Source organism: Ailuropoda melanoleuca, chromosome 11 (assembly GCF_002007445.2).
Source record: "Ailuropoda melanoleuca isolate Jingjing chromosome 11, ASM200744v2, whole genome shotgun sequence".
NCBI lineage: Eukaryota > Metazoa > Chordata > Mammalia > Carnivora > Ursidae > Ailuropoda > Ailuropoda melanoleuca.
Window position 1 is genome coordinate 53,575,181 of NC_048228.1, and position 17,070 is coordinate 53,592,250.

Consider the following 17,070-nt stretch of genomic DNA (forward strand, 5'->3'; position numbering starts at 1 on the left):
CTGAATAAATCTTACTGCAGCTGTATCCATCAAATATGGACCCGCGGCTGTATTTTTAATAATTTTCTTTAATAATTTTCTTTATTCATAATCGCCTTTCAGAGTAGGGGAGAAGCACTTTATTATTTAGTAAAATAAATAGTAAAATAATACAAATGTTCATTTTTGAAGTGTAGTTATTAGGAAACAACATGTTTTGTTGCTTACCTCTGGAATAAGTTAATGACTTTCTTAAAATAATTAGAATTTTTATTCTAGGAGCAAATATCAATGCACAGACAGAAGAAACTCAAGAAACTGCCTTGACTCTGGCTTGCTGTGGAGGTTTTCTGGAAGTGGCAGACTTTCTAATAAAGGCCGGAGCTGATATTGAGCTAGGGTGTTCTACCCCTTTAATGGAAGCTGCTCAAGAAGGTCATTTAGAGTTAGTTAAATACTTACTAGCTGCAGGTAGGCATTTTTGCATTTGGGAGGAGTTTTTACATGATTTATTCAAGTAAAAATGTTACAATGCAAGTAATTTTTTTCTTATACACTGAATGTGTATTTACAAATGTGGTAAAAATGTGGTAAACTGTTGTGTGTATTCTGCATAAATAATTTACATTATTACATTTGAAGTATCTATAGCTTTAATTTCAAGCAGTGATCTATTTCTGGTTTTATTTTCTTGCTTTTAAAGACGCTGATAATCTCTATTTCTAGAAATGGATAGGGCTATTTTATCTAATTTGAGGAGGTATGGCTTATGTAGAAGAAATTTCTGTTTCCATTATTTATGTCTTATGATTCTTTTATTAAGTCTCTGTGTTGTTTAATACTACCACAGGAGCTAATGTTCATGCAACAACAGCAACAGGGGATACAGCACTAACATACGCCTGTGAAAATGGTCATACTGATGTAGCAGATGTCCTACTTCAGGCAGGAGCAGATCTGGTAAACTGTGTCACTTTTTAAATCCTAATACTTAAAACTAAGACAAGAAATTAATTTAAAGTTCTATGGAGATAACAGAAAAAAGTATTTCTTCCAATTTTGTGTTGGCCTTTTTGCCATTTTTTTCCTCTCATTTGATTATTTTCTTTCCACACTGTTTGATGTCCATTATTATTCTTCTTTTTAGCAAGGTTAGCCAATCTATTACCCTTGTTCTCCATAATAAAAGGGGGAAATTTTATATTAACATGTTATATTTATATTTTATATTAACATACAAAATAATTTTTTCTTAGGTACTTGGCTGTTTTTAGAAAATAAGTATTTAATAAGTAGTCTTTTCCCTCAAATAACTTAAAATTTAGTAAAAAGGATGAAATATTGAAGTCATTGTATGTTAGATTATGAAGAGATGTCATAGGGAAACAGTAAAGAAACTTAGGAGAGGTCAAGAAGTCATCTGAGATACTGTATTTTGGGTTGGGTAAGGTTTTAAAAGGTAGATATGGCAATGTTGTGACAAAAGAGACACTCCAGTTGGAAGAAATAGTGCGAGTACAGCCTGAGAGGTAGGGAAGCAAAAGCAAACGTGTGTGGGGAAAACACTCGTCCAGTTTAGCATGTGAGGGAGTAGAAGTGAGACATGAAAAGGTAGTTAAAACTTAAGTAACCATATGTTCATGGGGCTGAGATTAACAAGTAAACGTGTATTCCTGTAGAAGTTCATAGTTTATGACAAAAATTCACACATGCGAGCAGAAACAGACTCCTCCATTGACTGGTTTTGTAAACTTTATTTCATTTGTCTTTCCTCATTTATGGAAGGAAAGGATGAAATTGGAAATTGGGTTACTATTGTGGTGTCTTTCAATTCTGCATGTGTTAGTACAGCTCTTGAAGTGGTTATGACACATGTTATATTCTTATTAGTTGTGTGCCTTTTTCTTCCGTATTAGATTTTGAACTTATTCAGCTTAAGAACTATATTTCCACTACATCAAAAGCTAATGATGTACTCTATGGTGACTAACATATAATTAAAAAAAATTATATCAAATTAAAAAAATTAAAAAAAAAAAGAACCTGTATTTCCAGTGTTTACCACAGTAGCTATGAAACATATAGCAACGTAACCTTGCTTATTAGTTTATTGCAATTCAAACAACTTAATGTGTGGCTTAAGAGAAAAATCAAGTTATTCATCAGATGTGAATGTTAAAATATATATATTTAATGCTTTATAAACTGTATTTTTTTCCTCAAGCCTATATTCTAAGATCTGAAAATTTCTCTGATAGTGTTCCCAATTACTCAGCAATCACAAGAATGCAATAGATTCTCCATCCTTTTGAGACCCAGAAATCTCTAGTAATACCTTATAATTGGTGGTTTTCCAGATACAAGATCACTAGCTTTGATGTTTTCATATAAGGTAACATGGAGTTAATGGGAAGTCTATAAAGAAAGGGAATGATGTACTGCAGAAGTTCATGGGGGTAGGATACAAACATAACAAAAGGAAAATCACTTGGAGTGGATAAGGATAATGCTAATAATGCTGATTGGAGAGGGCTGTGCTAGAGTGCCATTCACTGTTGAAGCTACACAGTCCTTTTGGTAGAGAGAGAAGGAAAAATTACCCAGATGGATTTAGATGAGGGTGTCACAATCACATGAATATAACTTCAGTTCTTAAATTATATCTGTAGAACATGTTTCTAATTTGAGATTTTTAAAATTTAAAGATGTATTCCTTAATTTGTTTCAAAGCATGATATTTAATATATTTAGATTCAGAAATTAGTCCAATTCTTTTCCTTTTGATTTTCATGAAAAAGAGCAACTGTTCACTAGGAATTAAATATCAATTAAGTCTGTGTTTTTTTAATAGGAACATGAATCTGAAGGTGGAAGGACTCCTTTAATGAAAGCTGCAAGAGCTGGCCATGTTTGTACTGTTCAGTTCTTAATTAGTAAAGGTAGGTTTGTGTAAAGCAATAGTTTTTCCCCCAAACATGTCTACTTCCTGCTCTGGGGTATTTAGAGATTGAGAGGTAAAGGATGTTTTCGGGGATATCGCTGGTGGAGGGATGCTACTGAGATTTTATGAGTGTGGGTTGTTGATAAACATCCTGCAATGAGTAGAACATTTCCAAACTAGGAGGAAGTGTCATACTGAATACCACCCTTGTCGAGAAACACTTTTATAAAGAAAAATTTCTTTATATAAAACCTTAAGGGTTTAGATAACCTGAAATCTGTTCTGTTTATGTAAAAATATATCTTGAAATCCGGATTTTTATGTTTATACCACTGAGATACTTAAGGGCAAGTTGCTCTTCTACTTTACATTTCCTTGGGCCTAAATTTCCTTCTTTGTAAAATATAGAGAAATATGGTCATAGCACAAAAAAATATTCAGCATTGAAATGTGACGAAAATGCCAAAATGCATGGAGGATTTTCATCTATGGTCAGTAATGCTACTTTGAATATCAAAAACCATTTTAAATAACAAAAGTAGCATCTTATTATTTCATTTAAGTTATTTTTAGGTGTTCACTACCTAAGCTCAACATGAAACAGTTTTTATGCAGATTTCATCATACTCCTAAGTACAGAAGGTGAAAGATTTTACTTTTGATTCAACATTCATAAAAGAAAGGCTGTGCGAGCCATGTATAATTAAAAAGGCAATATATACTATTTCCTCCTTAGCATAAATACTAAAGAAGTCTCGTTTGTAATTGTTTATAGGAAAAGAAAATAAATCAGAAATAACTTACTGGTGAAATAATTTTAGGCAATTTGAACACTTGTGATGTATGTTTATGCCATAGTATTCTCAAGAATACATAATCACTATCCTCTCTCTTCTCCAATCAATTTCAATGAATCTGATTCCATTTTCTTCCAGCTATTTTATTTCCATTTCCCACATTGTCTAACACAATGCTTTAAATCAGAGATGAATTCATATAGAGGGCACGGTATACCCATTTTCATTCTTAGATATTTCCCCTTGAAAGAAATGATAGTACTACTATTTTCTGTTCCTTGTTAATTTTCTAAGTAGTTAGCCCATAGAGGGCAGTGTGATTTATTTTTATTGGTTTTTAATCTTTTTTTTTTTATGGAAAAACTTAACGTGTAGATAAAATTTTGTGCTTTACTTTTTTAGAACAGTGATTACATTAGGAGTAATACATACATTTAGCCTTATCTTCTGTCAGTGCACTGAAATATTTATGGGTGAAATGATGTCATGTTTGTCTGGGATTTTTTTTGGAGTAATTCAAGATGGGAGAGGAGAATTGATAAGGGTTTATGTGAAATGAGATTGTGTGTTTATAATCACTGAAGCTGGTAAGAGGCATGTGGACTTTCATTATGCTATTCTCTCTACTCTTTATGATTTTGAAATTTACCATAACTTAAGAAATTACAGTCTACTAACATGATTTTCCATGTCTTGTCTGTTTTAGGAGCAAATGTGAATAGAACCACAGCTAATAATGACCACACTGTACTGTCCCTGGCTTGTGCAGGGGGTCATCTGGCAGTGGTGGAACTACTTTTGGCTCATGGGGCAGATCCTACTCATCGTTTAAAAGTAGGTAACTCAGGGGCGCCTGGGTGGCACAGCGGTTAAGCGTCTGCCTTCGGCTCAGGGCGTGATCCCGGCGTTATGGGATCGAGCCCCACATCAGGCTCCACTATGAGCCTGCTTCTTCCTCTCCCACTCCCCCTGTTTGTGTTCCCTCTCTCACTGGCTGTCTCTATCTCTGTAAAATAAATAAAATAAAATCTTTAAAAAAAAAATAGGTAACTCAAATATTTTGGGTAATTGTGAATTAATTCTTCCTCTTGAACATTACAAGGTATCATCTACCAGTTCCATTTATAATGGCATTTTAAGCATATTCATTTTTTTCTGTTTTATTAGAGGAAAATGCTCTTTCCTAACCAAAGATTTGAATATGTCTGGGGCCTGTTGGCTTTATCTGCTTTAATGATTCTGTAAATTAACTTATTTTTTTACATATCTTTTCTCCTTCCATGTCCACTCTTAGGATGGCTCAACTATGTTGATAGAAGCAGCGAAAGGTGGTCATACAAGTGTCGTTTGCTATCTTTTGGACTATCCTAATAACTTGCTTTCAGCCCCTCCACCAGATGTCACTCAGTTAACCCCCCCTTCCCACGATTTAAATAGGGTAAGATTCAAAACTAAAGCATTTTATATCTTCTTTATCCCTCTTTGGCTCACAGTTTCAGTTTAAACTAGATTTGACTATTTTTTGTTATAATATGTAGTTCTCTTTATAGCTATGTAGTTAAAATGGTTAATGATGTAATCTGGTATAACACTCAGATTGTAGATTGATGTGATTTTGCTTTACTTTCTTACTATGGCCGGAATAACCATTGGAATTCAAAATCCATTAAAAAAATGTTACAGAAAATAATTTGGTGCCAACATATTTTAAGTAAATATGTCAATGTTTGAGATTAATACCGTGTTACAAATATTTTGAAGAAGTCTTTGTAACTTATTCTTAATTTAAAGCCTATTATTTAATGGAGTGTGTAGGAAAAGCAGAAATATAATCAGTTTCCTTTGTCTTAGGCTCCTCGTGTACCAGTTCAAGCACTGCCCATGGTTGTCCCACCTCAGGAGCCTGACAAACCACCTGCCAACGTTGCCACTACTCTTCCCATCAGGAATAAAGGTCAGTTATACTTCTGAAGACTGTCTTTTACATGTTATCTGAGTAAAAATGATAAGATTACCAAAAAAATCCATTTATAATTATTTTTCCACAAAAAGTGAAATTTTACTAAGTTGACAAAGATTTTTTTTTTTTTTACTGATGAATAAGGCATATTATTGGGAGAGAAGATAGTTAATAGCACTAATTTATGCCAGAATTATCAGTATTAGCAGGAGAAATTCAGATGCTCATCTTTGATGCAGTTCTGATTATCCACGATTTCCTCTAATAACTGGTCATTTCTATTCATGTTAAAATATTAGGCCTGGGTATAGTTGGATGACATTTTTGTAAATTACTTAAATTTCTGTAGTGATATAAGGCTTAACGATTTAGATTAAAATTAAAATATATTTCAGAATAACTGGTTTAATATAGATTTTATATCTGGGCTACCTTTTCTCGACCAATAATTGAAAGTTACTTCAGATATGCTTGTTTGTTTCTCTAGAATTCTGAGGTCCATATTTGACTTGTGGATGTTACACCATGCATGTTCTTAAGTTATGTCCCAAAATATTACAGCTACCAGTTTGAATCAGTTTTTCTTTTTAAAAAGTTTCACCTGAAGAACCAATGCAGTCTTAATATTTTGGTTTTTGGCTACCTATATTATTTTACCAACAAGAATACTAAGTATTTCCACCAGCTCTTTACAGTCACTACTACCAATTTAGAGCCTTGGCACCTTTTTCAGTTGGTGTAGCAAACAACTGATTGCTATACCCATAGCCAGATCTGTTTATTCACCTGGCTGTCAGAAGATACAGTGGATGGCGTAGTCCAGCATCTTTTCTTCCAGGGAAACTGAATCCCAATTCTCTACTGGCCAGGTAGCTGTGTGAATATGTGAATTTATATCTTGCCTTTATCAGTCTTGAAGATGGTAGGCCCCCAACAAAGACAAATTTTAGTTGGATTTAAATTTCCTGGTACATCTCAGTGGTTTGGGTACTCTTTGTGTGTATGTGTGTGTGTTTAAAAGGCATAGACTATCAAATGTGGAAAAACCTTGACTTAGAGGTCTAAGTTTTCCCTACATCTTAATAATCTAGCATTATTTTTCTGTTCTTATAATAATTTTTTACATCTTTATGACCAGATGAAGTGTCTACACATAGCCTTAGATTTTACTTTAATTGCACCACTTCGATATCACAGAGCAGCAGCCCTCTATTGTCTAAGTTTAGCCATGTGATATTTTTAAAATTAATTTCCCAAAGATTACTCTATGCACATAAAATACATACATTCTATATTTATGATAAAGAAGGTGGATTTGTGTTTAAATCCTTAACAGTGCATTTTCACCTTCTATGGATATGATAACTTGGTGCATAACTGTTGGCACTAAACCTCCCAACAGTAACTCTGTAATGAGGATGCCATTCATGTGCACTTCTGAGGGGGTTTCTTTTTCACACAGCTGCTTCTAAACAAAAGTCCAGCAGCCATTTGCCAGCAAACAGCCAGGATGTACAGGGTTACATCACCAATCAGTCTCCAGAGAGCATTGTAGAAGAGGCTCAGGGAAAGTTAACAGAACTGGAACAGAGGATAAAAGAAGCCATAGAAAAGAATGCACAGCTGCAGTCCTTGGAACTGGCTCACGCTGACCAACTTACCAAGGAGAAGATCGAGGAGCTGAACAAAACAAGGGAGGAACAAATTCAGAAGAAACAAAAGATTTTGGAGGAACTACAGAAAGTAGAACGAGAGTTACAACTGAAAACTCAGCAGCAGCTAAAAAAGCAGTATCTAGAGGTTAAAGCTCAAAGAATTCAACTTCAGCAACAGCAGCAGCAACAGTCTTGCCAACATCTGGGACTACTAACTCCTGTTGGGGTTGGAGAACAGCTTTCCGAGGGAGACTATGCACGGTTACAGCAAGTGGATCCCGTTTTGCTTAAAGATGAACCCCAGCAGACTGCTGCTCAGATGGGTTTTGCACCAATCCAGCCTCTGGCCATGCCTCAAGCTTTGCCTCTGGCGGCAGGTCCCTTGCCTCCAGGGTCCATCGCAAATCTTACAGAACTGCAAGGAGTGATAGTTGGACAGCCAGTACTGGGCCAAGCACAGTTGGCAGGGCTGGGGCAAGGAATTCTGACAGAAACACAACAAGGGTTAATGGTAGCCAGCCCTGCTCAGACCCTCAATGACACGCTGGATGACATCATGGCAGGTGGGTTTATATTGTTATGAGCAGGTATCAAATATGATATGCTTAAGGCGAGTAAGAGTGTGCCAGAATTTTTTGCCATTACCCAACATGAGAACTATTTTTGGACTCTTGACCCATGTATATCCCTAGAAATATTAGTTCAATCTCAGAAGTTCTCAGACGGATACAGGTCGAATTAAAGATTAGCTCATGCAATACAAGTGACTGAAACTTTTTGGCTTAGCTGGGTAGGCTGGGAATCTAGGTTTTTTTCAGTAGTGGGGTTGATGTTTGAGTTTTTGTTTTTGTTTTTATTTTTTTCTCTTTAAGTTCAGAATACTAAGATTGAATTTTGGCCTTTGTGCTTCTGTATTCACATCAATAAACTGGGAAATTGATAGAAGTTGAAGTGCAAACCTAGTAGGACACGTCAGGAAGCTTATTTGTGAACAGAAATACTTTATATCCTAATGGATCAGACTTCAAACCTGATGGATATTTAAAAACAAAACAAACAAAATTTAAACACCTTTACAACAGTAATAAAGTACCAAACCAAATAGGGTTTGATTATATTGTATGTCAGTGGTTTTATCCCCTGTGAATGTTAATGTGTAGTCTCTTTCTAATTGTACTATGAGAAGGTATGGTCCCCTGACAGTATCATAAATGATATATCTTTAAATGTGTAGCCAAAGAAATTTTATTCCATTATAATTAGTTTCATTGGCAAGAGGAAATATTTTAGAAGGTTGTTTTAATGATTCTAATTTTTGGTACTTACGTTTCATGAGTTCTGTAACAAAGTAGTAGAATGAGATTTTATAGGATTATAAACCATAAGAATGCTATACTAAGAAGGATAATTTTCTTTGTTAAGAAAAAGATTAAAAAAAATTTGAAAAGGAAGGAAAAGGGAAAAACAAAGGTAGTAAATCGTTGACATTTGGTAGTTTTTATCTGCTATCTCCCCCTTTTTTTATTCTTTGGTCTGTACTTAAAGATGATTGAGTTTTTCTAATTTTGAAACTGTTGTGGCAGTGTTACACATTATGATGAAATTATATATAATTTGTCTTTCATCTTTTAAAAGAATAAAAGAATAATTGTATAGTGTTGAGATATATAGCTAACATTCAGAAACTAAGGCACCAGCTAATGAGACAGATTTCATACTTAACAAATTGCTCTTAAGTTTCCCAGTTCTTTTTTAGTATCACCTCAGCAGTATTATGTGGAATGAAGGTCTCTGCTAATCTTAGAGGGTGTAATAACTACCTACCTTGGAAAAAATGCTATTATTCATTAGTAAGAACTGTAAGGATTCTTATATTGATAAATATAAAACTTCTATAGATTTGAGAATTACTGTTAATCACCATTAGCTGGTTAAAATATATTCCCTATTAATTCCCAATTAATTCCCAACGTTAGTATATTATGAAAATTGGAGCACAGGTAGCCAGAAGTCCCAGATTTGCTATTACTTACATGGCCATTAGTCTAGGTCATAATGGTATTCTTTCTCTTATGTCAGTTGGACTACCAAAGAATGTATAGAGTTAAGTGTTATTTATCCAATTAAATGAAGACTGGACATTCTTACCAATGAATACTTAAAATTTTTTTGATATGCTATTCGAATTTACATGATGTTCTTGGGCATACTTATCAACGTTGATTTGCCAGTTGTACAATTTTTATGCTGATCAGAATTACCGGAGATTTGTAAAGTAGTTTTTCTGTTGATTGGTTTACCAGACAAAAACAATTAAATTCTGCCTATGTGTTCCGGGTGTTCTCATATACAAGAATTTCAAAAGCACATAACTTTTTAGGAAATTTGACAAATACTTCTCATTATAAAAATACTTTTACCCCTTTATTATGCCCATTTATATGGAGAGAGGAGAGATGACCAGAAGGAAGAACAGGATTAAAAACATCCAGCCACTTACCTGCAGTCCATCCCTGTCATCATGCATGTGCACATGTATAAACACACATATAGACTCATGCACTTCCACCACTTTTTGTGAAAGAATTTCTGTGTTAATACTTGTTCGTTAGGTCCACTAACGATCATTCCCATTTCTTTCTTTGGGTTTCTTGATATTTTATAACCTCTTTAGGCTCAGTCTTCCTTCCCACTGCAGCATAACCTGTTCTTTATTCTTTAGCTCCCATTTATTAGACTGCTCTTGTAAAGTTCAGTCTCTTTCTATAGTACTTGGCTGGCCCAAATCTTGTGTCTCCCTGTTCTCTGTACCTACCATAGCAAAATCAGTTCTGTATTTAATCAGTCTTAACACCTTGCCTTTGCTGTGCTCTCAAGCTCCTTCTTTCCTTACCTAATGTAAAACTTTTCTAGAGCATCTGGTTCTCCTTCTCTAAAATCTAACCCTAAAATGAAGTACCACGTGTAAAGATCTGTACCAGAGTTCCTTCAAATCCCTGCATATTTACAAGTTGTTACTTTTTCGTTATAGGGAATGGAAGAGTGACAGGCAGTTACTTCATTTTAGTAACCAATTTCATAAGTACTCCAAAGGAAATGAAATGAGGGAACTGGTTTTTCCTATCTCCTTTTAGATGAAATGATAAGAACAAACAATTTGACCAAAAATAAGAAAACTCATTTTCATATGTTCTTTAAAAGAACTTACTCCAATTAAAATGTAAATAACAATATAGTCACTTAACAATAAAAGCTTAGACTTTTTGTTTAGTATCATGAAATAAAAATCAGTTCTTTAGACAGATTGGTGTTCATTCTATTTAAGCTACTTTTGGTATTTAGCATTTTCATTTGTAAAAATCAATCAGAGGAGATTATGGAATCTATTTTAAGAGCCATAGATTTTACATGGTTTTGAAATTTATATCTAGAATATGTACATTTAAATTATCTTGATTTTTTTCTTAACATACAAAACTATTTATATGGAATAATAATATCAAGGTCATTAGATGATCAATTTAATATATTAGCACATGCCCTTTCCTATTAATCTGGATCCCTAAGGATTCAAACAGTGTTTTGTTTTGTTTTGTTTCCTTCTTTGTTTTTCCTTTAGCTTTTAAGTGGATTTAAAATGTATAATTATAGAATGTGTGTTGCTATAATGTATATAGTGTATGTTTGTGCCTGAACTAAGGATTTCATGTAAAATAGATTTCTTACCTGACAATCATGTTTATAATTGTTAAATAAGGTCAATTTCAGTTTTATTCTTGGCAGGATCATAACCTCTTTTGCCTGGTTTCAGATCCAGTTGTGAATCATGATTGTTTTCTGTCTGATGTAGTTGATAAGTATGTTGGTAACACACATCCACACTACTGTTGACCATTCAAAGATTAATGCCCAGACCTCAGTGCTATAGCATTTTTAATAGGGAGTTGGGGGAAGCATTGATGTTCACATACCAACTCCAGAAGTGAATCTGTGAGGGAATAAAATACTCTCAGTTGCCACCACCTTTGGAGTTCTCTCACCTCAAGTACTGACCTAAGTAGCCCCTTCTTAATTTGCATATTTTTGTTAAAATAATATCAAGGCAAAATTATACTTAGAACTAACAGTAATCTATATTTGAAGGTTGATTGCGTGCATACATTTATTTCTACCTTAATCTTTTAATTTTGTCCTCATAAGTCAGTGTGATTGCTGGATTGATTGGTGGGCATATTTACCCCCTCAGAATAATTGTACATGTGAGAAACTATAGTTCTATATGAGGATCAAATTTTATATTTTATTATGCTGTCATAGTAAAAGGCTACCGTTCAGAAAATTGTCATCCCCTTGTCTGCAGTTAGTGAAAGAGTAGGGAGTGTTTTAAATGATTCGAGAGTGAAGTTCACCCCAAACAGTGAAATTGCTTTCATTAGAATATGAGGTGTAAAAGTGGCAGGTTAAAACTCATATATTTCTCCCTCTGAACTTGATTATTTTACCTTTTATTCCTTTTCTGATTAAGAAGATATAATGGACAGCTATCCATTTGCATTTATATTCAATTTTAATTCATAAGAATATTTTTGTTTTCAGAGTTCTTTTGAATTGAGGCTTTATGGTTATATACTGTAAGAGGGGCATTTTATTTTCATATGGATTATTATTTAGAAAATGGGTTATTCTCAATATACTTTCTATTTTTAGACTGTTACCAAAGGCAGAAATAAAATAATCAGAAAAATGAGTTATTAGTGCTATGGCAGTCTATCTATAGACATTTTGTTTTAAGAAGTCTTTAAATATTTTCTAATAATTATTTCTTACTGTTACCTAACAATGTTTCATCCTTATTAAGTGCAGTCATTTTGTTCAACAGCAGTCAGTGGAAGAGCATCTGCAATGTCAAACACTCCTACCCACAGTATCGCTGCTTCCATTTCCCAACCTCAGACTCCAACTCCAAGTCCTATCATCTCTCCTTCAGCCATGCTTCCTATCTACCCTGCCATTGATATTGATGCACAGGTAAGCTCCAAATTCTGGAGGGATGGTTTTTAACTAAAATCATACCATCAATAAAAACATTAATCAGTGATTTAAATCATTTTAGACTGCTTTTTCTCCAGGTAGAGATCTGAGTCACATTTATGAATAAATTAGAATCCACACTTTAAAAAGTTAAATACCAAATACAGATTATTATTGATAATTATGTGATGATCTGGTTTCCGTTGTCATCAAGTAACTTTTTTTTTTTTTAACTTTGGAAGAGGATGTTAAAAGAACTTATTTAAGATTAGTTTATATTTTCTTCTAATCTTGAATTAGAAGATACGTTTCTAATTCATAATGGATTACACATAAAAGATTCTTCCATTTATGTATCATATATACTCAGTTTCATTTATATTGTCCTGGAAAGTTCTGATCTTGCTGACTGAAACATGTAGTGAATCTGTGTGTCTATGTCTGCAGCACGAAGTCAAAATAAAACAAAAAACCCAATTTTAAAAAAATTAGTTTACCATGTAATCTCAGGGCAGAGTGAAGTTGGAGGGGGAGGATAGCTGGTGTTTCGTCCTGAAGAAATGTTAAGAGGCTTAGTTTAGAAGACTGCTGAACAAGGTAAAGGGTATATGGCCTTATTTGGGACGGAGAAATGTTTGCCGTTTAGTTTTGTATTTTGATTAATTTCTGGGGGTGGGCAGGGGGTGACATAGGTGAGGGTGGCAGTGTACATGATAAAACTTTATTTAGTAAATGATCAGTTGTTTATAAACCTGAATTTCAGGAAGGAGTGTGTGTGTGTCTGTGTGTGTGAGAGAGACCTTGTACCCTTAACCTATGAAAATAAAGCTTCTTTTTCATTAAAATGTTTCTTGGTAATATTGTGAAAGAAAAAGAAATTTCGCTTCTATTCTTACTTCGTTTCCAAATGTTCATTGTGTTATATGTGCTAACTTTTTTTGGGGCACTTAAAATTGTCAGGGGCGATTTTAAGGCATTGTCTAATCTTCAAACCACTTATATGAAGTAGCTACTTTTAAATACCCATTTCCCTGATGAAGAAACCAAGGTGAAGAGAGAGATTAAACATTTTGCTCAAGATCACCTCATTTAGCTAAAAAGTGAGGGTTGAGAGTCAAACTTAAGTGTGTCTGATTTCAAAGGCACCCCTCCTTAACTACTATACTCTATAGCCTTTTAAAAAATTATCAAGTATTCATTTGATAAACCACAATGATTTATATTTAATAATGCTGTAGTATTATAGGGGTGCCTGGGTGGTTCAGTTGATTGAGCATCCGACTCTTGATCTCAGGGTTGTGGGATCGAGCCCCATGTGGGGCTCTGCACTGGGCACGGAGCCTGCTTAGGGTTCTCTCTTTCCCTCTCCCTCTGTACCTCCTGCTCACACTTTCTCTCTCTCTCCCCAGCTCAAATAAATATTAATTAATTAAATAAAGATATAGCATTATAGAACTGTGTTGAACTTGGTATTGAATCTGCCTTATTTTCCTCTAGTCTTTTTTGCTCTGAGGCTGTTACATTGTAACCTGTGGCTATTATGTTTTAAGGAGAGATATATTTTTTAGTTTTTATGGAATCAAGAATTGAACCATAAGCAAAACTAAAAACTTCACCAAAATATAAAAGGATTTTTAAAAAATGCTTTTGAATAAAATAGTCACAGAAAAAGTTCCTCTCAGGATTTTATTGAATTTGAAATTCTTATAGTGATGGTGAAATTTTACTGGACTATACTGCTCAACCAGCCATTGCTCTATTATAAATTAATTTCTAAGAAACATACACATATTTTTAAATGTTCTTTTAATTTCAAAAAAACCTTACATTTGGGGTGCCTGGCTGGCTCAGATGGTTAAGCGTCTGCCTTCGGCTCAGGTCATGATCTCCAGGTCCTGGGACGGAGCCCTGCATCAGGCTCCCGACTCAGCGGGAAGGCTGCTTCTCCCTCTCCCCCTGCTCCTCCTCCTGCTTGTGCTCTGTCTCTCTCAAATGAATAAATAAAATCTAAAAAACAAAACAAAACAAAACTTACATTTCAATTGTAGTTGACATGCTTATGTAAAAAGATTTGACTGTGTTCTCCTTAAATATCTGTTCCTTATCTGGTCTCTATATTGAGGGTTTTTTTGTTTGTTTTTTTATTAAAAAACTGGCAGAATATCGAGGTTTTTCAGTCAGTTGGGTTAGCCTATCATGAGTTATAGTACTTGTCATGGAGTTTAGAAAGCTCCTTTGGAAAACGTAATACCAAATAAACATTCAGAAATCATTGTTCATTATTATTTCTTTAATTTTTGATGTTTTAGAAATTACCTTCAGTGTGCATCTATGTGCCACAGGTGCTCTACCTTTCATGTAATGGTTTTATTGACTCAAGTTTGTCCCGATTTTTTTTTTTTTTTTACCCATTATGTTTTCTTTTGTTTCTTTGTTTTTTTTTAAGTAAGCTCTACATCCAGTGTGGGGCTTGAACTCATGACCCTGATATCAGGAGTTGCATGTTCTACTGACTGAGTTAGCCACATCTGGATATTTTTAACACATTTATATTATTATATATTATATTATAATGCTATATATTGTACCATTATCACAATTTCTGGATATTTTTAATACATTTATATTATTATATATTATAATGCCATATATTGTACCGTTATCACAATTTCTTTTAGGAAACGTCAATAAATGATAATTTGAAGGAATTATTTGAGACTGTTTTACTGTATCTTTTAATAGCATAGCTCTAATATTTATTTTGCTGAAATGGTATAAGAAACTTATATCTGGGTATTCTACATATAGAAATTAGTAATCATTTAGAGATTTCTGAGAACTGTTGGTTTTATATGAAACAGTAAAACTTGCTGAAGGTTAGAGTTGAATACTGGTGAGTTAAATATTTTCTGTATTTTGTGTGAGATTTTGATGACTCTTAACAGCCACTGGAAGTGAGAAAGTACCAGTTTTTCTGTTAATGGGTATAAAACTTGCATTCCCATCCCCTCCCTTTTTCTTATCACATGTTTTTCATGTGTTTCTGAACTTCTTGTCATTTTTATTCACAAACTTCTAAAGGCTTTCTGTGAACTTGGAATAACTGGCTCTAGTACATTTCAAAAAAGAGAAAAATAAATAACATATAAATAAATAAATAAATAACATATACCACTTTTATAAATAACATGAATATTTTTTAAAGGGGGTAGGCATTAAATTTGACATAGATGTCAAGACTGAAATTATAAAAGTATTTAAAATTATGTTTTGCCTTTAATGGTATAAATATCATTTGGATATTTTTCTCTTTTCTTGTTGGTTTTGCAATACAGAGAACAGTTTAATCACAACATTTTAACGAGAAAAATTGAAGAGACCAGGAAAAATGAGTTAATGGTGATACGTAATATGCTGCCATTAAAGCATTCTACTTTAAATGCGTGCATTCTGATTGTTTATGTGAGGTTTTAAGCAGGTTATTTACTATTTTACTGAATATTCTTGTTATTCTCATTCTCTCTAAATGCTATCCTTTTTATTTTTTTATTTATCTTTTTTGTATCTTACGTGTGACCTCTGACCTGTTTAGAGAATGAGATGTCTAGAATTATGGAGGTTATGGAGGTCTAAAAAAAGGTTAGCCCTTGAAGTCCTAATGATTTTCCAAGTAAATTAATTACTTAGGTGTAATTAATTAATAGGTCCACTTCCCCCCGCCTTTTTTTTTTTTACAGACCAGGTATGTTTTTTCACCTGCATTCCAGCTCATTAAAAGTTGCTTTTTCTATTAATATTGCATCTGTCTTATGATTCCTTCTTATTTTTCAGTCTACAAAATTGAATGGTCATGTCAATTTACAGAATACTTTTACATTGAATATAATTTTAGCAATTTTTATAAGCTAGAATCATCATAACAACATCTGTCACATACAAAATGATATATTTTATGGTATTGTGGACTAAACAAAAATTTTCTTTAGAATGTAAACCTGAATGAGCTCTTAACAAACCTCTGGGCATCGGTCTCCCTTTCAGGTTTCTCTTAGTTATAGATATTGACAACGTATGTGACTTGTTAACGAGTATAACACAATGTGACTTTAGTGATACATCGCCATTCAGAAAGCCATCACCTATATTGTTATCATTACTTCCTTCATTAGTAATATTCAAAACACATTTTTTTAATTCTATATCATGTTAGTCATTATTACTTTAACCTAGACTTCTGCTTCAGTTAATTTGTTTCTTGATGTATTGCAAATCAGGATGGTGTTTCTTACCAGTTGCGGATTGTGCAGGTGTTTATTAGGAAGGTGGAAACCTTCAGAATCTTTAAATTTTTTCATTATTGTTTTTAGAATATTATCATAAGGTATTAGTTAATGAAGTTACCCACTCTTAAGTTCCCCAGGGAATTTGACAAGCCCTCTTTTCTTAGTTTTAAATATTTTTTCATTCAACTCTCATAATACTGTGTTTATATTTCTCTTATAGTTTGAACCTAAATTTGCCCTGTGTCGTAATCACTAAGCTCCTAGTGAACAGAGACTGTATTTACTTCTATTTGTCAACCCTGGAGTACCTAGCAGAGTACTTTGAACATAAAAGGTGCTTAATAAATGTCAGTCAAACTTATGTTTTATAATGTGGGGGGGAAAACCCAATATTTTACTAATCCACTAAAATCTTCCATGCTTA

The 17,070-nt window shown here is 33.5% G+C and overlaps 1 protein-coding gene across 6 annotated transcripts in view; it reads left to right on the top strand.

Moving 5' to 3' along the window:
• Window positions 1–17,070, top strand: part of ANKRD17 (ankyrin repeat domain 17) — a 149,959-nt gene that overhangs the window by 85,298 nt on the left and 47,591 nt on the right. For 3 of the 6 annotated variants that reach the window (XM_034671699.1, XM_002930343.4, XM_034671701.1), the window contains exons 9-16: window positions 259–450; window positions 830–939; window positions 2,831–2,918; window positions 4,424–4,551; window positions 5,012–5,155; window positions 5,569–5,671; window positions 7,140–7,895; window positions 12,212–12,360. In XM_034671699.1, the coding sequence (XP_034527590.1) occupies window positions 259–450; window positions 830–939; window positions 2,831–2,918; window positions 4,424–4,551; window positions 5,012–5,155; window positions 5,569–5,671; window positions 7,140–7,895; window positions 12,212–12,360 (1,670 nt within the window). The remainder of the gene's footprint in view (window positions 1–258; window positions 451–829; window positions 940–2,830; window positions 2,919–4,423; window positions 4,552–5,011; window positions 5,156–5,568; window positions 5,672–7,139; window positions 7,896–12,211; window positions 12,361–17,070) is intronic. The other 3 variants (XM_034671700.1, XM_034671703.1, XM_034671704.1) reach the window with 3 other exon arrangements.